The 20759-nt window shown below is 41.9% G+C and overlaps 2 protein-coding genes across 5 annotated transcripts; one reads left to right on the forward strand and one right to left on the reverse strand.

Annotated features, from left to right (window-relative positions):
• Positions 1 to 108: 108 nt before the first annotated feature.
• Positions 109 to 8734, forward strand: LOC141777001 (dynein, cytoplasmic 1, intermediate chain 2a-like). Of its 4 annotated transcripts, none has more exons than XM_074650904.1 (17): positions 109 to 268; positions 2326 to 2434; positions 2531 to 2663; positions 3085 to 3220; positions 3578 to 3640; positions 3851 to 3978; positions 4059 to 4148; positions 4365 to 4527; positions 4630 to 4729; positions 5136 to 5261; positions 5411 to 5557; positions 5674 to 5787; positions 5883 to 6016; positions 6188 to 6332; positions 6425 to 6565; positions 6998 to 7123; positions 7289 to 8734. In XM_074650904.1, the coding sequence occupies exons 2-17, from the start codon at positions 2327 to 2329 to the stop codon at positions 7388 to 7390; spliced, it is 1956 nt and encodes a 651-aa protein (XP_074507005.1). In that variant the 5' UTR covers positions 109 to 268; position 2326; the 3' UTR covers positions 7391 to 8734. The 4 variants fall into 4 exon arrangements, with proteins under 4 accessions (XP_074507005.1, XP_074507006.1, XP_074507007.1 ...); XM_074650905.1 differs by having other exon boundaries at positions 3136 to 3220; XM_074650906.1 differs by lacking the exon at positions 3578 to 3640.
• LOC141777000 (electrogenic aspartate/glutamate antiporter SLC25A12, mitochondrial-like) lies at positions 8680 to 20436 on the reverse strand. The gene is made up of 18 exons (XM_074650903.1): positions 20311 to 20436; positions 18367 to 18420; positions 16821 to 16966; positions 16228 to 16343; positions 15662 to 15801; positions 15386 to 15532; positions 14436 to 14574; positions 14218 to 14311; positions 13519 to 13603; positions 13297 to 13378; positions 13031 to 13189; positions 12377 to 12429; positions 12001 to 12081; positions 11094 to 11234; positions 10771 to 10909; positions 10477 to 10635; positions 10294 to 10384; positions 8680 to 9653 (listed from the first exon to the last, which is right to left on the reverse strand). The coding sequence occupies exons 1-18, from the start codon at positions 20320 to 20322 to the stop codon at positions 9440 to 9442; spliced, it is 2052 nt and encodes a 683-aa protein (XP_074507004.1). The 5' UTR covers positions 20323 to 20436; the 3' UTR covers positions 8680 to 9439.
• Positions 20437 to 20759: the final 323 nt, after the last annotated feature.

A 20759-nucleotide genomic window follows, 5' to 3' on the forward strand; every position in this document is an offset into this window, starting at 1 on the left:
TTTGAAAAAAAAAACCTAACAAAAAAAACCCTCAAACAAATAAATTAAAAAAAAAAGAAATCCATTTCCGTGACTCTTCCGGTCCTCCACAGTAGGGGGCGATACGACTATACTTTAACGGTTGTGCGACCAACCACCGAAGAAGACCTTTGGCTCAGTAAACTGCTGTCTCTCTTCCAGCATCATCATCACTTCTCTTCAGACATAAAGCTCCACAAACCTCCTTCTATTGTCATCTGTCTGACCGGAACCTAACATCTGATAGCAGGTATTTCATTGTGCTGTCATAAACTGTGTTGCTTTCATACGGTAGTCAGTGAACGGGACCGTAATAACGGAGAGAGGAGCTCGGGCGTTGGTTATGAGAGGTTACCGTTAGTGGACCGTTAGTGGACCGTTAGTCGCGTATTGTGACAGCAGGCCGCCGGCTGCCATGGAGATTAGCTAGCATGCTAACACAGCGAGCTAAACTAGCATGCTAACACAGCTATCTTATGTCTGTGTGTGACAGTGTAATTTAGAGTATAACAAACGTTTGACACATTCTTAATGTAGAAAGCCTTCATAACATGAATGTGTTCATAATAAGCGATTTATGACAAAACAAAAGGTTAAATGGACACAGGAGCTAGTTTTCATTTGTTATCTGCAGTTAGTAATACAGTGGTGTTGGAGCATCTCTGGCTAACATAACAGGATTAACGTTAAAATAAGATAAGATAAGATGAACCTTTATTAATCCCTGAAGGGAAATTCAGGTGTCAAAGCAGCAACATCAGCAAACAGAGTGAAACACAGGAGAGGTATAAAGGTATACATAAATGATAAAAACAATAATAGAGATATAAAAGATACAGAGTGAATGGGTGAACATAGTGTGTGCAGTCCTTCAATAAATACATGTAGTATGTTAGGACATGAATATGAGCTGCTGTGTAGCTTATATATATATATATATGCTGACATTACTAGCCACACCTTCATTTAAAACGCTGACTTTTAATATATGTATGTACGTTTAAAAACCAGTCTAATAGGTCTGCAGGACAGATAATAATGCACACAGTGCACTTTCATAGACTAAGCTACTGGAGTTACCCTGCACTATACTCATTTTTAACAGTCTCTTCTGCACTATATTCACTTTTTAATAGTCCTATATCACAGCTGTTACCTTGCACTATATTCAGTTTTAACAGTCTCTTCTGCACTATATTCACTTTTTAATAGTCCTGTATCACATCTGTTACCCTGCACTATATTCACTTTTAACAGTTTTCTTCATCTCTTTGTATTTTTATATCTGGTATATTGTTTTTGTACTTTGTACTTTGCACTACTAACTTTTTTACTGCCTTTTTTACTAACATGTTTTGCACTATGGAACTGTGATGCTGGAAACTTGAATTTCCCTCGGGATCAATAACGTTACTATCTATCTATCTATCTATCTATCTATCTATCTATCTATCTATCTATCTATCTATCTATCTATCTATCTATCTAAACTGAGAATATTTATTTGTAAATTGAACTTGAGGGATTCATAATAACCTAACAGCTTGTATTTAGTTTGTATATTTTTGGAATAACACACCCTTCCCAGTCATTCACGGTTAGCCGTGTCCTAATGGAGAAAACACATAAAGAGAACATTGTTATCAAACAGTTCACATGCTACCAATATGACAAGCCCAGGGCTAGCGTGTAATGCTTGCACAACTCAGGAGATTGCAGCAGTGATGTGTGCTAGTTTGCACACTGGAAAAAGCTGATTTTCTTGTGCTAATTTCTAATGAATTACCTTTGTTGTTGAATATATCTTTTTTAATCTCAAGCACCCATCTTTTTAAAGTGTTTTGGCCTCAGTCTAGAGAAAGCAAACCAGGAAAAAGCTTCCTTCTATTTAACATGATTAAAATGCCAAAGCAATTAAAGTGTTTCTACATGTTTAAGATAAAATTACGTCAAATACAGAACAGCTGTGACCAATCTTTTCTTAGTTAATCAATAATCAAAATAGTTGTCACCATATTTTCAATCAATCAATCAATCAATCAATCAATACATTTATCAGCTAATCATTTCAGCTCTAAAATAGATCTGCAGTGTAGTTTTGAACCGTTTTCAATGCGATATTAGTTGTTTGACAGAAAATGATTGGCCACTCTTTTGATAATTGATTGATCATTTACGTTTTTGTTATTTTTTAAAGCAAAAATGCCAAACAGCTGATGGTGCAAATGACAAAGAGAAAAAAACAAAGTGAGGTATTTCTTGAAGAGTCTCTTCAGTGTCCTGTAACATCGTCTCTTCCTCCTGCAGCATGTCTGACAAGAGCGAGCTGAAGGCTGAACTGGAGAGGAAGAAACAACGGATCGCCCAGATTCGAGAGGAGAAGAAGAGAAAAGAAGAGGAGAAGAAAAAGAAGGATGTAAGCGGTAGAAACTTAAACACCTTTAATATTTCATGTATCGTGAAGAGCCTGCCGGGCTGCTGCTTTGTTTTTAGCATGTTCTGTACTCCGTAGGGAGACTCAAAGCGTGGAGGTGAGGCGGGCGGTGGGTCCTCAGGTGGTCATGAAGACTCTGACCTGGACAGGAAGAGGAGGGAGGCGGAGATGCTGCTGCAGAGTGTCGGCATCACCCCTGACATATCCCACGGTAAACACTCAATGCCAGCATGCTTCTATTTTTATCTTTCACCCTCACTTATGTCCCATCATTTCCTGTTTTGCTCGATGGAATTGCAGCGTTTATAAAAAAAAAAAAGTCACCTCTAACTTTGTGGTCTGGCTCGGTTTCTGTCACTGCCGCTGTCCCCCCTCCTCCGCCTCACACAATATCTGAACATTTCACTTTTAACTGTTTGTTAACTGTTTGTGCATGACACCTAAAACCTGCCTGCCATTTATTTTCATTCTCTCTTCTCTCCCCCCTTTGTCTGTCCTTTTCTGCTTTGTCCTCCTTACTGCATGCAAACTCATTCACTCACTCACACACTTCTTCCATACCTCACTCCCTCCCTCACTCACTCTCTCACTCACTCACCCGTTCATTGACTTACAAACACGCACACTCACAGCTCAGCCCCTGAGGGTAGTAACAGAAGATACGTGTCTGTTTCACTACCTAGTCCCCGCCCCCATGTCTCCCTCCAACAAATCAGTGGGCAGCGATGCAGGAAGCCAAGATTCTGGGGACGGAAACGCAGGACCAAGGTCTGTGTGTGTGTGAGACAGAGAGAGATGGGGATTGGTTGTTTTATGTCATTTTGATGTAATTTTGGGTTGTACCTGCATGCCAAGTGTGTGTGTATTAACATGGTAAATATACTTGATGAATTCTGACCTGTCTCCTCTTTGCCTTTTTCACCGGCACGCTGACGTTTCTCTATTAACGCACACTCCGTTCTTCTTCTCTCTCTGTTTGCTGTCTTTCTCATCTTTCCCATCTCTAAATTGGCCTACCTTTTGCCTGTCTTTTGCGTTTGGTTTCATCCTCTTGTTTTTCCTTTTTTCTTTCTGTCTGTCCTGTCTTTCTCTAACTAACACCATCTGGTGGTTTGGCTGTATTAGGACATTGCATTGGGATCCTGACCCCTCTACTCTGCAACTCCACTCCGACTCTGAGATGATGGGGTACTGCTCCTCCTCCTCTCCTTTAGCTTGTCTTCCAGCTTTATTCTATTTTTGTGGTTTCATCTTAGATTTGTCTAAATGTGTTAATATTATGTCTGTGCATCATTATTTATGTCTCTACATGTAGAATTTGCATTTGGTTCTGCGTTGTATTGCAAACCTGTGTATTCGTGTGTTTGTGTTTATTTCCACCATGGTATGTGTGTGTAGACGTGGAGCTGTGAGGCTGGGCATGTCCAAAGTGACCCAGGTGGACTTTCTCCCAAAGGAAATGGTTTCCTACTGCAAAGAAACACAGACACCCACCGAGGCACTGACACACGCCGATCAAAAAGCAGGTAAACAAACATACATGAACCTTTTACCTTGGCTTAGTCAAAATTGAATAAAAACTAAATCAAATCTGTGCGTGTTCCAGATGAGGAAGAGGATGAGGAGGTAACTGCTCCCCCAACAGCAGAGGATGGCCAGGAGGACAAAGATGAACATGGTGAACAGCAGGACGAGGGTAAGACAGAAGTTTGTAATGTTTAACAAGCTGGCCTAGTTGTTGATTTGTGTGTGGCAGGCAATCCAATGTGCTTTAATAATAACATTCTCAACTGTTTTGCTTTTACTACTCATTTACTCTCACTTACCAGTACTGATCTATCCAGCAATATATTCCCAGTAAGCTAACTTCTAGTATTTTTCCATACCCCTAAATTTAATTATCTGCGTATAGACACTCCCAAAGAGCTGACAGAAGAAGAGAAGCTGCAGGTCCTGCACTCCGAGGAATTCCTGTCGTTTTTCGAGCGAGGCAGCAGGATCGTGGAGAGAGCTCTGGCCGAGCATGTGGACGTCTGCTTCGACTACAGCGGCAGAGATCTAGAGGATAAAGAAGGGTGAGGCACACGGAAAAAAACTTTGTGTAAATGGTGGAGATAAGAAGTTAAATGACAGATGCATAGGCAGGGTTGATAATTGTTTTTTTTGGTCCCTCGCAGTGACTTGCAGGCAGGTGCAAAGCTGGTTCTGAACAGACAGTTTGCAGATGAGCGCTGGACTAAAAACAGAGTGGTCACCTGTCTGGACTGGTCAACTCAGGTAGGTTATGATTGTTATTAATCATGACGGAGAAATTCATCCTATTACATGTCCAAAAGCGCACCCCCGCTAGCTAAATTACAAATCCTGCTATGGCGAAGGCATGACCCGCCCTACTCTGCCTCTCATTGGCTATTACAAGTTGCCTTCGTTGTTTGGATTGGTTAGGTTTAGGCATGAGGAGTGAGATTGGTTAGGGTTAGTGTAAGAATATCATGGTAAGCAAATCAGAGACAGACTAGGGTGGGTCATGCCTTTGCTAGAGACCTTTTAATTGCCATTCTGTTGCTAGGGCAACAGCTTTGGTCCAAGTTTACTTCCTGTCAGCTACTGATTCATTTGTGACTCTTAAATGATTCTTTCCTTGCTCCTCTGCATCTAAAATCTGCTGCTATGTTCCTCTCAGTATCCAGAGCTGCTGGTGGCCTCGTATAACAACAACGAGGATGCTCCCCATGAGCCTGATGGAGTGGCACTGGTCTGGAACCTGAAGTATAAAAAAGACACACCTGAGTACATCTTCCACTGCCAGGTAAGGGAAGAATTCGAGCCACAAACGACTGGCATAAAACGCATTTATCTTTAAGATAGTTTACATCACAAAATAAATTGTAAGTTTAATACAAACACATGCTTAGGCAGAAGCAGATATATTTAAATTGTATTATTTTCTGCCTCCAGTCGGAGGTGATGTCAGCCGGGTTTGCAAAGTTCCACCCCAACCTGGTGGTGGGCGGGACGTACTCCGGACAGATCGTCTTATGGGACAACAGGAGCAACAAGCGAACCCCTGTTCAGAGAACTCCCCTGTCTGCAGCTGCACACACAGTAATGCACTGGAGCTCACACATCTTTATGTCTACACACTCACTAAACTACTTCATTTATAATATGATCGACACATATGTCGTCTGACTCCTCTAACTGTGCTCTACTGTGTTCAGCACCCTGTCTACTGTGTGAACGTGGTGGGAACCCAAAACGCTAACAACCTGATCAGCATTTCCACCGATGGCAAAATGTGCTCCTGGAGCCTCGACATGCTCTCCCAGCCACAGGTACGTTGAGCTTGTATGGATGATGCACAGACATGCTGTTTATAAATATCAGAAGATGGTAGTAGTCTGATGCTCTGTGTGTTTTTCTCCTGCAGGACAGTCTGGAGCTGGCATTCAAACAGAGCAAAGCCGTGGCTGTCACCTCTATGGCCTTTCCTCTGGGCGACGTGAACAACTTTGTGGTGGGGAGCGAGGACGGCTCCGTCTACACGGCCTGTCGCCACGGGAGGTGTGTGATCTTTGACATCTGACCTCATTAGCACCAAATGTGGCTTGGTTTACAACCAGGATGTGAAAGCAACTCTGTGGCTTCCAACAAATGCTGGAAAAGCCTTTGGGGGAAAGAAGGTGATTAGTAGAAGTCCTCACAGTAGTGTTTTTGTGTGTGTGTGTGTTACAGTAAGGCGGGTATCACTGAGGTGTTTGAGGGCCATCATGGTCCGGTGACCGGGCTGAGCTGCCACAGTGCTGGAGGACCCGTCGACTTCTCTCACCTCTTCATCTCCTCCTCTTTTGACTGGACCATCAAACTCTGGAGCACTAAGGTGAGACATATACATGTCTGTTTTACCATTAGATGCACTATTAGTCACATTTCTTAACATGAATCCATTTCTCCCTCTGTTCTTCTGTACAGAGTACCCGTCCGTTGTACTCGTTCGAGGACAGTTGTGACTACGTCTATGATGCCATGTGGTCTCCAGCACACCCTGCTCTGTTTGCTTGCGTGGACCTGGCTGGGCGCCTGGACCTGTGGAACCTCAACAATGATACAGAAGTACGCACACGCACGATACACTGAACCATGAGACCTTCATTTTGCCCTTTTAAAGGAACAGTTTGACATTTTGGGAGATTCGCTTTTTCTCCATTCCGACAGTTGTGACTTATTGAGCACATTTAGATACAAAAATAACTAGCTTTGTAAATTACCCAAAATATATTTTTTCATTTAATCTAACCATTTGGGAGTGCCTCCACGCCCACTAGATGGCGCTCTGGCCCAGTGGTCGAAAATAGCTGCTCTAAAGGTCACACATTGTGTTTCATTCCAATCTAACTCTTGGCAAGAAAGCTAATATTCACAAAATGTCCTTCAAGCACAGATAAATCATAGCATTATTAACTAAAATTCCTAATATTATTCCATGAACATGAGCATGTAGTTGTTTTAAAATGGCTTTTTTGTAAGCTGGTGTGTGTTTTTTAGGTTCCCACCGCCAGTGTGTGTGTGGAGGGCGCTCCAGCACTGAACCGTGTGAGATGGGCTCACTCTGGTAAGGAGATCGCCACCGGGGACTCGGAGGGACAGGTGCAGGTCTACGACGTAGGGGAGGTGAGATGTCATCCCATGTTACTGTGATGCTTTGGCTATTTCCATATGGGATTTACCTACCTTGTGGGATTACACTCGAGTTATCTTCTGATGCTTTTTGGCGTCACTCTCTCCAACTCTTCCTTGACATGCTGATTACATGCGTTGTGCTTTGTCTTTCTGCAGCAAATCTGCGTGCCCAAGGCCGATGAGTGGACGCGCTTCGTCAGGACGCTGGCTGAGATCAATGAGAACCGAGACGAAGCCGAGGAACTGGCCAACGTCTGATGTTACGAACCCCACACTGACAACTGCTCATAACTTTCTCTCCAGTACACTACACCACCTACAGCACACTACACAACACTGCCAGAGGAGCTGCGCTCTCCTCTCTCTGGCTTCCAGCTTTTTCCACCTACTACTACATGAATTGGCCTGAGGAGATTTGCAGAGCTGGAATGGATAGAAAAGACAAGTTTTAGATGTGTTTTTAAATGTGTCTTTGAGAGTTTTAGAGTTCGTAGGGACGACGAATGTCACGTGTAGCAGTAGTAGTGCAGAAACCACAGTGAAGTGGTTGAAAGTTGAACTGACAGAGGAATACAGGGAAGTGATTTTCAGCATAGATTGTGTGACTTCTAGCTTTGAGAACATCCTCAGGGCTCCAGAAAACTGCTCTTCTCCTGAGGCCTCAACCAACTCAGCCCTTTTTTAAATATGCAAACCTTTGTACTTGCACCTTTTTATTACCATTTGAGTGTTTTTACATGTTTTAATATTTTCCAGACACGCTTGTGCACACGGCTGGTAAAGAAAAAGCTGACATATCACTATCAGATCCTCTTTCTCCTCAGCAGCACTTGAATTTGATGACTAAAACAGGCTAATGTGCTTACATGCACACTGCGGCCTGTGCAGAAGTGTGTCATTCTTACATTTCAACCACTACAATATTTAATATTTATTCTGGTGGTTGCACTTATTTAAATATTTTTGTGTATTGTTTCAAAAAAATGCTGCTTTGTACTAAAAGCTTGAGAAGTACATTCCTAAGATTAGCATTACAAGCTTTTTAACCAGGCAAAATCTGTTACTATACTTGCCTTGAATTTATTGACACTAGTACAGTTTATAAGTGATTTCTGTACCAAAGGTTATTGTTTTATACTCTGTACCTGTGTAATGAGTAGTAGAAGCAGTTTCCTGACTTGTCCTCTTGATGAGGATCTAAACAAACCATAGTAAGTTGTAAATGGAGGTGTAAAGCTGAGGTTGGAAACTAGTTTTACCACAGAACATTAATAGATTTTCATTATTTTCCTTTTCCATCCGATGTTCAATTCCTTCCAGGATGCAGCAGTCCAACCTCAGCAGACTAGTGATAGATTTCAGCTTCAAACGCTTTCTCTTTAATGTTTAAAATGAGCTAAAGATGCACTGTAGCAACCATATTTGATATAACATTAACAAGATCAGTATTCTGCATAGCCTAATTGTACTGTATTCTTTCCTGCTACTGTTCCTGATACAGTTAATGGTTGCACTTTCCATTGGAATAAAAACTCAAGACATATTGGTAAAATTAAAACCATATGGATGATTTATTTCAATAAAATACAATGACTGAATTGAGATACATTTAATTTATTAATATCTAATTCTCTTCTCATGATTCTTGTTTTTAATCAAGAAAACACATAATTGAAAAGTTCTGTACATCAGTTAGAGTGATTCTCGAAGACCAAAAGGCCCCACATTGCCATAACATTACAGTTACTGTATATAATGATGCCGACTGGAGGTTACAGAGCTTTGTAACACTTTTCCTTCCCGTCAATATGCCGCCTCAGCACAGTTATACAATATGTACAGTACGTAGCCTCCTGTGGGAGGACCAACCGAGAGTGAAGCCCCACACACCGTGCTGACCAATCAAATAGTTTCTATGCCCGCTGTCCAATAAGAGAAGTCCTACTCGCACTGAGTATCAGACGGAAATCAGAATAAAAATCAAATCAGCTACTCATGAGAGAGAGAAATAGAGAGAGGAGTGCCCAAGGCTCCGTTTAATACGAATGCTGGAGAGAAGAACACAAATGATGGAGATGCTATGAGCGTGCAGCCACTGATGATACGACGCATTCAGCACTCCGGTCCCGGTCCACAGCTGTAAGCCAGCTCTCCTCTGGCTGGGTTGCCAGCGGAGCACACCTTCACCGTGGTTGTTGTGGAGTGTGTTTCAACTGTGTGCGTGTTTTATTTGTGTATCTAATCGAAGTGTCTGGCTCCTGGTAGAGGAGGAGAGGGATGGCAGAGTGATATGGAGATTCAGAACCTCTACGGGGCCTGAGCCGGCGTGGCGGCGGCTGGCTCTGGGTGATGTATGGAAACCACGCCGGAGGACTTGAATTTGGGAAGGTGGAGGCCAAACTTGTTCTCCACCCCGGCAAAGGTGGCTGCTGCCAGGCGATAGCCTCCGACGTGGTCGGCGTTAATGGGAGGAAGCTCTGAGATGCGAGACTTGGGTGTTGGGTCAGATCCTGCTGGACGACTGCAGAGAGGAGAGGGGGGGATCATTACACAAACGTAACAACATATTTGATATATAAAGGAAAGGGGAAATTATGTTTTTGGCATTTACAGTTACATTTATATATATATGTCCTTTTCATTTTATTGGAAGTAAATGTAATAACATACAACTTTTCTGAGGAGTTATGATGGAAAATAGGACAGTATTGTATCCTGATGTCAACCTGTAAAGTCACGACACCGCTGCTGTGTTGGTTTACTAAGTCAAGGTCTTGCAGGTACATTTGCATCATCCAATCATGTGGAATGTGATTCATCCAATTACAAATAACATGCTAACAAAATATTATTTGGTACACCGTCAAGCAGAGTGAGACAGGTATGAAAGGTAGTACAAATTTTATATTTTTTTAGCAGAAATTATAAAGGAAAAGAAAGAAAAATATGGCACCAAGTGGTAGTTTAAGAGTTATATTTCCTGTCTCCAAAGCCAAATGTTCTGTATTTCCATTATGGCCATGAATCCTACAAGTGCAACGTCACATGTGCCTCCCAAACCTCCCTCCCTGTCTACTTTACAGCTGTCTATGATGGTAAAAAGAGGCTACAAAAGTGACTTAACTGCTCACTCCTTTAAAACAAAAAGAAGATCAACTTACTGTCCTCCAAAGTCGACGTAGAACCACCGCTGCAAAAGCTCATAAGTCACCAGAGTCACACCAAACTGAGGAGAAGACCGGCACATACGAGCTGGAGAAAAAAGAGATCAGATTCATTCAAACGCGGTTTACATGCAAAAACAATCCGACACACTGCGTTTATTCATGTACACAAACACACACCTCCAGCTCCCTTCCACAAAGCCCTGAACCCTTCCTCTTGCATGATCTTCCTGAAGCAGTCGATGACTCCGGTGTACGTGGTCTGTCCCGCCCTCGCTGCGACTTGCAGACGTGTTTTGATGACGTCGGCAGGCGTCACGAGGGAGGCTGCAGGGATACCTGGGAAATAGAGTTACGAAGAGGTCAGATGACGCATGTTCCTTCAAACTTGAGTGTCAATTGAATGGTTTTAATTTCTCCAATTCGGTATTTCATAACTGCTTCTGCTGTTCTAGGTCCAATATCTGTTGTTACCTGCAATCGCTCCAGCAGCGAGAAGCTGCAGGGCTCCCAGCCTGCCTTGCTCGTCAGCAAACTGGGTCTTGAGGTGAGCGTACGCCGGGAAATAGATGGCAGAGAAGGGGATGTCTCTCAGAAAACACGCTTTAGCACCCTAGACAGACACACAAAGAACAGACGGATGTATGAGACTGTGCTTGGGAGGAGACTACGCCAGACAGAGTGATTGACACACACACATTTTTTCACACACTGAGAAAATGATGTGCTACCAACTACTCATGCAACCATCATTGGGCGGTCTGAGAGAAGATGTGGTACAATCAAAGACCCGTTACCTTGTAGAGGCCGAAGAAGCCCAGGTCACGAACCACATTGACTGCGCTAACTCGAGGTCCAGTGGTGATCTCGCCTGCCACCTGCAGGCGAATCTTCACAATCTCCAGAGGGTTGGTAAAGATCACCTGAGAGCCTCCAGCCTGGATAAACAGGAAAAAGAAGAGCTTGTTTGCACATTTACATAAAAAAAAACAATCACTGCTCCTGCATCTCACATGTACGCAGCTGAGGGATGGGAGCCGAGTCTTGCTCATGAAAAGTATCAAAAGTAAAAAATTTAATCCTGATCAATCATTTACTTTGCCATTTCCTCCGACGGTGAAGTGTGCTGGACCAATGTGTGTAATGATGAACAACACTATTCAAAAATAAAAACAGAGAAAAACATGTTGCATTGGACAATGGCAATTTAACTCTGGATGCAATTTAGTATTGCAGTCCGCTGTTAGTAAAATTTGGAACTGTGCAAGCAAGTTAATGCAACAAATAAACAGACTGCATGCAAGAGTTACTTTTAATGGCCTTAAAGGGATAGTTCAGGTGTTTTGAAGTATAGGTAACATTTACTTTCATTCTGTTCCCCTTCCCCTTATTTGAAATATAACGTACACTTAAACGGATATCATTTTTTTAGGTGGGCCTTTCTTTTAGGTAGCTAAAATATGTTTTGCTGCCGGCCCCGTCCACAGCAGTACACTGCTTTGCTCCCATGCCGGTACTCTGTACTCATCTACTAGGTAATACACTGACTATAGATAAGTACTTCATATAACGCCACTTTAAAACACCTGAAGTGTCCCTTTTAAAACTAAGGAGGCACACGCCCTCAAGTAACTGCCTGCATTTCTTCATATCTAGTGTTCATGTATGCATTCAGATGGAAAGTATTTGGAACCGGTTACTTACACAACCACCAGCCAAGACCTCTGCAAAAAAAGGAATTGTGTTGTCCTTGCCGGTGAACTTGTCTCTTACAAGGTCATTCACCTGTGGGACACAAACACAAGCAGAGACAACTCAGAGTAATGCTGAAAATCTGTCCATCATTGTCATTTTGCCTTTGTAAATTTCCCCTGATGTGATGTCATTCATCCTAGCCATTTTTAAATTATACGTTGATTTTAAAGCTTCTTTTCGCTGTGTTTTTCATGTGTTGTGTACGATTTCATTGTCAGCATACGGTAAACTTTGGTGAAAAAGCTCATATAAAATAAATCATTATTATAATAATGTAACATGACAAGTAAAATATGGAGTTGAGGATGTGAGGGAAGCTACTCACTGTGAGTTTGATGGCCTTCTCAGGTGCAACACCTATAAGCTGAGGGACCAGACCTGTGGAGCATCATGGGGGATTGCGTCACAAGAGAATCTCATTTCATTAGAATTACTGAGCAAACAGGAGCAAGAGAGGAAAAAGAAATGAGAAGATGGAAAATAAGACTTGAGGTCAGAAACATGAAGGTGGAGACCAACAGAGACCAACAGAGCTTTCACTAATGCTTTGAAAGATGAGGAAGCTTGAGAGAGGACAGGTAGAATACACATAAAAGTTGATCACAATAGGAATATATTATAATTAGTAAGATGCGACACAGCCCAAAATAAGTGTACAGTAATAGAAAGTCTGCTATTAATAGACAAAGAAAGGACGCTGCATCACTTCAACAAGAAAAATACAAAACATTTGAATTCATTTAGCAAAAAAAAAGGTTGAAACCGTAGTTGTGTAACACAGAGTCCAACTGTATCTGTAACTTCATGGCAACAGATATGTGTTCAATAATATTAATGGCATGGAGAGGAAAACTAACATAAAAGTGGAAAAGGATGAAACACACAGCTAAGATGAATGAACAAACAAAAAAAGACAGGACACTAAAAACCAAATCACTGGTGTTGTGACTGCAGACGGGGGGATATCACAAGTGCCTACCTCTATAGAAGCCGAAGAAGCCCTCGTAGCGAAGCACCTTCTTGGCGCAGTCAAAGCTGTTCTTGTACATCAGCTCTCCAACAAAGGATCCTGTGGACCTCTGGTTCTGCATACGAGTCTTCACCAAGTCGATGGGATACACGGCCGTCGCTCCCGTAGCTGTGTAAAAAACACACTAACTCAGACTAAACACCAGCCATCCAAATTTGATATCAGATGCTGCCGTGTGTCCGTCAGACAGGCGGCTCTTCCTCTGGATAACTCACCACCAGCGATGGCGCCCAGGGTGAACCTGTAGGCCGACTCTGCAACCTGGAGATACACAGGCCTGGAGGTGTCCCCGAGGGCCTGATGGAGAATCACACATCATGGGACCATGAATTCACATTATGAAAATAGTTTATGATGGTGTCAGTGATGCATTATGAGTAGCTCTGGTGTTTAGAGACATTTTGAGTTGCACATTCAGACTGCCACGAGCACTGTACCTGTTTTTGGGTTTCAGCCAGGTGGTGGGGCAGACATCCTTCCTCTAACGGAGCTATCCTCTCGATGTCAGCAAAATTCAGGCGCCTGATACACGGATGTTTATTTCATGTTATTTAAATCACCGTCATCGTACAGATCATAATGGTTTGCGTCCCAAATTCCATACTAACATGCTATTTAGTACACTCAAACAGTATGTGAGATCTTTTAGTGTGTCCGAAACCGTAATATGAAACCAATAGTACATGAATTGCATAATATTTTCGGTGCAATATTACAGTATGCAACGCTGGACACTACGGCGGCATAAATATCCCACAGTGCAATGCGGTAGTGACGACAACGCTCATAACAGACGTTGACGGACAGCTCTGTGACGTCAATAACGCTCCAATGTAAGTATAAGTATAAGATTTCACTTTGGTAGGCGTGGTATATATTTAAAATTAGTTCAGACTTCAGATTCTCACAAACAATAATTTTGGTCACATGAGGTTGGCACAGGTTGCCATGGTTACGTGTCTCCAGCCAGCAAGGAGGCTCTCAGGAAGTGACGACATAGTATGCGATTTCGGATGCAGACAACATTTTTCAGTAATTGTTAGTAGTACAAGTACAGACGTTTGAGTTGAATTTAAGCATTTGGGCCTGACAGACTCTATCACAGACTTTAACGGAGTATCAGAGTGAGTGTTTACCCAGAGGAGGAGAACAGGCCTGACAGCTGGTAAAGGATGTCAATTTCCATGGGAGTGATCTGACCAAACTTGTTGGCAGCGTGAACAAACTCCTCTGCAGAGAGAGAGAGAGAGAGAGGAGATAAACCTATTATAATAACATGGACATTCCTGACACACTTGAGCAACATCTTTAGGTGAAAGTCAAAGACATCACAGTAATGTAACCATGTGTGCACCTTTGGTCACGAGTGTGTCCTTCCGCGTGCCGGCCAGTGTGCTGTAGATCTTGCGAATCAGCTCCATGTTGTTCAGGAGGGAGTTGAAGGCATTGAAGTAAGAGAAGCTGACCAGGTGAGAGGTGCTGCCACCTGCAGCCTGGTAGAAGAAAGGCATATCAGGTACTGCTTTCACTATAAATAATATTTTTTATATATATATATATATATATATTCAACTTTTAATGAAAGACAAGATGCAAATATTACTCAATACAGCCTTGTGTAAATTTAAACTTTACTTTATTTTAGTTATTTCTTTTATTGTGAGGGCTAAAGAGTAACTTTAATCCTTTACTTTAATTGTCATATAGTACTTTCATATTTCTATTAGTATATAGCCTGGGCTTGTGCCTTAATAATGAAGCTCTTGACAGTAAAGGAAAAAAACGACACAAAACTGTACTGAGCATATTTTAGCAGGATATCTGACTTTATGTGACAAGAATCTCAGGTAAATCAGGTTAACACCTCAGTATTAACCACCACATTCAGCCATGTCAAGAAGTGTCGGACATTATAGTGGGAATGTATTGGAAACACCTATCGCAAGAGAACACTGAAGAGCCTGAGATAAGCTTATTATTTACATAACCAGTATTATCCTTTAAGGCTAATAATCCCAGATGCAGAGCGGATGAGGATTTATCTCTGCTGCGTGTTTACATATTCAACCCCACAGGTTAGAGTGAATTATATTGCCAATAGCCAGTGATCAAAACATAAGTATCATTTTCATAGTTTGGGGCAAATGAAAAACTTTATGCCCTCGTTCACCTTGATCAGAGCTGTGGTCATCTGAATATATCACTCATCCTCGAGTCAATCAGACCTGACTATTCTCTGTGGCCACAGTGAAAAATTATACGAATTACTGTCAGTAAGCTCTCCATGCACACACAAACACTCACAGAGACGAGGTTCTCCTCCACAAAGGGTGTGAGCACGTGGTGTCTGATGGTGGCCATAATGTCACTGAAGTCCATGGCGGAGATGACGCCATTCTTCTCTTTGTCCTTCTGGGCGAACGCCTGGCGTGCGTGCTCCAACTGCAGCTCCTAAAAACATGACACCACAAGGCCGAGTGTAAATATAGTATGTAGTAAAATATGAGAAAGAGAGTGATAGAGGGGAAAAAAGAGAGAAAGCAAAAAACTCAGATCAGTGTGTGTGTGTAATCGGCACACCTGCAGGAACTGGGTGAACTCGAGGTAGCTGATGTTTTTCTTGCGGTCGTGTCCAAAGTGCAGACGGATGAACTCGCACTCCCAGTTGAAGGGGATGTGGTGGTGCACTGTTGTCTGGCTGAAGATGTCCCGCACATTCTCTGCAGCACAAATACACATTAAAAAAAAATAATCAATAATCAATCTTCCAGACAAATTGTCATAAACAATAGTCAAGAAAAATCATTTCCAATGCCATAACATAAGGCTTTGTGAACGTGACATAAGAAAGTAAGTCGAGGTAGGAAGGAAAGAAGAAACAGTGCATGAACGTCATTATGTAAGTCCATCTATGTGTAATGACTTGGACCGAGGAGTAATCTGGTTAACAATGCCATGTTAGGAAATCTTTCTCCACAGCTCACTGCAGGAAAACGTGTAAAATGCTCTGATGACTACTGCAATTAAACTAGAGAATTTCCTTCAAAAACAGATTGTTGAAAACATTCTTCACAGTGTTTTTATATTCATTGAAATAATTGAACTCAAAGCCAATGCGAAAATACAGAAAGCATATTGATCCGTACCAAAGGAAATGTTCCCGGTTCCGGTCTTGTCGAATAGCTGGAAGGCTACTATGAAGAGGGTGTCGGGCGCACACAACACCGATTCAAATGCAAGAAACTCCTGGAACGAGATCAGCCTGCCGTTGTTGGCGTACATGTGATGGAAGACAAAAAAACAATATATATTATTAAACAAACAAACCAAAGACTTTGGATTGAAGCTAAGATCACAGAAATCACACACATACTCACAAAAAAAAATTTCATTGGACAGTTTTTTCATTATGTTTTTTTTCCTTTGGTATAAAAACATTGCCATATGCAAACATATACTGTAACATGTTTTTGTAGTCACTGAAAGGCCAGACAGCAAATGACAAATAAACTGTCTTTTTATTTCTGGGTAAAACAAAAAGCACATTTGTCACTAAGATTTTCTGAACAGATCTAAACACTTATTCACTGGATCAGTAGAGAGTGTGTGTGTAAACAGTCAGTGAAATGGAGGTTTTATCTTATCTGTAAATGGCAATAATGGCAGACATGTCTAATCAGACATGGCTCAATAAACTGTCATTAGTCATGATAAGCTGTGTGCAAGTGTTTGTACATACCCGTCCTTTGTAGTGTCTGCGACAGCAGCGATGAGCTGTACAGTTTTGGGGTTGTGGTGGATCTGCGTGTGTAGTCCTAGATACCTCTGGACAAAGTCTCCTGGGGTCATGAACCTCTCTCCATCCTTGTCCGCTACACTCGCATACTGAGGAGAGAAGCAACAAAATAAAGCCCAAAATAAACCAACCAACAGTGACTTCTTTATTTAACAGTGCTTGTACAGTTAGCTCTGTAAATAGTGTGCACCATTTACATGACCTAGAGTTGTCCCATCTCAATAGCATGACTTTATATTAGCTGTAACAGCTTTGTTAACCTTCAGAGCGCCCTAGCTAATGACCTGGTTTGGTCAGTGTGGAGCGTGACATTTACATGGCTTTGAGAGACCTACAGGTCAGCAGTAATACACTGTATGCTGTAGGCTTTTTGTTATTAGTTAAAATTTAGTGTCACAAGCTGTGAACATTATACAACATTATAAGGTGAATGCTTTATTTACTACACTACACTGACTTACAGAGGCAATTTATTAACAGAAATGTTCATATAGGATTCTTTTGAGGTTAGTGGCTCACAAAAAACTTCAGCTCTGTCTTTGGTCTTTTTACTAAACGTTACTGGTGATTCATGCTGCACCTGAATATCCAAGGTCATTGATGTTTCAGTTGTGGCGTCACGTGACATGTAAGAAAATACAACTGCCCATGGACGAGCAGGAACATGTGCACTGATGTTTTTAGCTTGAGCTTGTAAGCTATTTGACCTTAGACTATCACACATTGTGTCACACACTTGCCACGCAGAACACAGTGGAGCACAGTGAAGGTTAACCGAATCCACTCCTATTACAGTCGCTCATGATATCTTGTGGTCATGCACTGACCAGTCTTGCCTTCGTATCCTCTGACACTCTGAATACACAGAATGTTTTACATTACATGAGCACTGGTGTGACACTGTGGTCTCTGAGCTGTTAAATACAAGGACATTCAGGTCCTTGCTTGTGCTGTACTGGAGGAAGTGAAAGAAAAACTTGCAGTACCAGCCTGAGCAGGGACTTGAACTCTTGACCCTCTTATTTAAAGTATGATGCTCTACTGACTGAGTTACACAGGCTAACAATGAAACCAACTTCTGCCTCAAAAACATTCCCAGAACAAACCCATAACGTGTCAAGACGATCACAGCAGCCTGAAATTGAGCGATACTTCTCTTGTATTGTATTGAACCAAAACAACAACTCCACCCACAACAGCTGATGACTCAACAACTATGACCCACCATATATTTAAGCTTTTTCTAAGTAAGGCACAATAATGTTAGGCTAACTGGTGAATATAACCAGATTAGTTCCAGTTATTTATGCTTAACAGGACTCTGTGCTGGACTTTTAACTAAGGCTAATGCTGTAATTCAAACCCCATGACAAGCTCATTCCCAGTAGTGAAAACAGTTCTGGGTGAGATGTTTTTTTAGTTTTTTTTTTTTTTTTTACAGCACATACTGATTTGAGACTGATTTTTGTTAGGATGTGCAAAACCTTACCTTCTGGAAGATTAATTTCAGCTCACTTGGGTCCCCGCGTTTGGTAGATTGCACCTTAAAACAACACCGATTAAAATAACATTATGACATTGCCTTGACAATATGCATTTTCACCTTCACATCCAAAACAAAACAGCTGTTTAGCTTTGCAGGCGGTGGTGCACTGGACATAACAAGAAGCAAAAACAAATATATAAAGTAGCATAAAATCAAAATACTCAAGTGAAGAAAGAGTACCTTGAAATTGTGCTTAAGTAGCCTAGTAAATGTACTTAGTTTGCCTACATTCTACCACTGATTACGGCTGCTACTACTCATAGTAGCCTACTATAAGGTAGCCTACTACTACTACTACAGCTTCTATTGGTACTGTACTGCTATTACTACAACTACAGCTGCTACCAATAGTACCACTACTATTACTACTGCTGCTACCATTACTACTAATAGTAGCAATACTACTGCACTATAATTATTACTTGGCAAAAGGCCTGTTGTGCCAATGGCGTCATCTTTCAACTCATCTCTACCTCAATCCATACTGACTTAGTTCCAACATCCAGTAGATGGAACTAGTATCAAACAAAATAAACAATTGCTATCTCATTGACCTTGTTGAGGTATCTATATGAGAGGTCAACAGTGTTTGTTTTCACTGATAAGGCAGTGGTCTATCACAGTACCTCCACTACCTGCACCACAGCACTATGGTATGGATTTTTCAAAGCAGAAAATGTGTTTGTTATTTTAGTGCCTTTGTTAATTTTACTACTCCTAATAGCCTACTACAAGTTAGCCTACTACTACTACTACTACTGCAGCTTCTATTGGTGCTGTACTGCTATTACTTCAACTACAGCTGCTACTAATAGTACCACTACAATTACTACTGCTGCTATCATTAATACTAGTAAGAGCATTACTACTGCTGCTATCATTACTACTAGTAAGAGCAATACTACTGCTGCTATCATTAATACTAGTAGTAAAAATACTACTGCACTACAATTACTACTGCTGCTACATTACTAGTAGTAGTAGCAGCAATACTACTGCTGCTATCATTACTAATAGTAGTAGCAATACTACTGCTGCTATCATTACTAATAGTAGTAGCAATACTACTGCACTACAATTACTACTGCTGCTATCATTACTACTAGTAAGAGCAATACTACTGCTGCTATCATTACTACTAGTAAGAGCAATACTACTGCTGCTATCATTACTACTAGTAGCAGCAATACTACTGCACTATAATTACTATAAAAACAGCACCCATTACAATAACATAATGACATTGTTCCACACCCTAAAATAACAACAACTGTTTAGCTTTGCAGGAAGGTGGTGCACTGGACATAACAAGAAGCCCAAACAAGCTAGCTAGCTGCCTCGGGGGGTTAATAATGTCTCCTTGAAACGTCCACTGAAGGAGAACCAGTTTGCAGACAGACAGGCAATGCACACACAATCATGGCTACACCCTGGCTGGCATAAATCCTCTCAGGTTGGGCAAGTCAGGCAAGCTAGCTAAACAACAAGCTCAAACTATAACTGAGTAGCCGGCTAGCAAAGACAACCTACTCACTATGAAGAGGACACAAAGCGTTGCAAGGACATGTTAAGCTTTACATGCGACTAGGACTGCTGTGGAAACATGCCACCTCAGCTAGCTATCGTTTAGGAGTTGTTATCAGTGATAGCAGCCCTGTTCAGCTAGCTTTATCTGGGCTAGCTCTCCGAGGTTGTGGATGTCTCTCATCAAGGCCACCGTCCAGGAGGCGCTGATGCTCCAGAACTCCTCTATCAGAGAGACACCCTGACCAGGAAGGACCAGGAAGTCTGGCTGAGCTAGATCCTACACAAGAAAACGAGCAGTAGACATGCAGACATGTTAAAGTAGAGGTTTGAGAGAAGAGAAGAGAGAGATGCCGAAGTCACCTTGACCGCCATGCTGGTTTGACGTCACGTACAGTGAGAGAGTGATGCGGCGCAGCAGCAGCAGCGTCGAGCAGCGTCACGCCCTCTGTGACGTGTGACGAGCAGCTGTGTGGCAGTGTGGTAGTCTCTCTCTCTCTCTCTCTCTCTCTCTCTCTCTCTCTCTCTCTCTCCTCTCTCTCTCTCTCTCTCTCTCAGCAGCAGTGTAGTGTTGTAGTCCCATGGGAGTAGTCCCAGCATGAAAACGAAACTGAAATATAAACTGATCAATCAGGCAACTGATACAAGTGCTAATAAATTAGTGAATCAATTTATATATCAATTAACTTGACAGTAACAAGCTTTTATTGTGAAGGGGGAACTGTATCCTGTAGTATATCAATACTCTCTCTCTCTCTCTCTCTCCTTCTCTCTCTCTCTTTCTCTCGCTCTCTCTGTCTCTCTCTCTCTCT

This window comes from Sebastes fasciatus, chromosome 11 (genome assembly GCF_043250625.1).
Source record: "Sebastes fasciatus isolate fSebFas1 chromosome 11, fSebFas1.pri, whole genome shotgun sequence".
NCBI classification, from domain to species: domain Eukaryota; kingdom Metazoa; phylum Chordata; class Actinopteri; order Perciformes; family Sebastidae; genus Sebastes; species Sebastes fasciatus.

Bases quoted from the DNA above. Each gene is read 5' to 3' on its own strand.
- LOC141777000 (XM_074650903.1), bottom strand. The intron at 12,430-13,030 runs GTAGGCACTTGT...GATGCTCCACAG, and splicing joins CTTCTTCGGCTTCTATAGAG to GTCTGGTCCCTCAGCTTATA. The intron at 10,636-10,770 runs GTAACAACAGAT...TCTATTTCCCAG, and splicing joins CGCTGCTGGAGCGATTGCAG to GTATCCCTGCAGCCTCCCTC.
- LOC141777001 (XM_074650904.1), top strand. From the start codon at position 2,327: ATGTCTGACAAGAGCGAGCTGAAGGCTGAACTGGAGAGGAAGAAACAA. The intron at 3,979-4,058 runs GTAAACAAACAT...TGCGTGTTCCAG, and splicing joins ACACGCCGATCAAAAAGCAG to ATGAGGAAGAGGATGAGGAG. The intron at 6,566-6,997 runs GTACGCACACGC...TGTGTTTTTTAG, and splicing joins ACCTCAACAATGATACAGAA to GTTCCCACCGCCAGTGTGTG.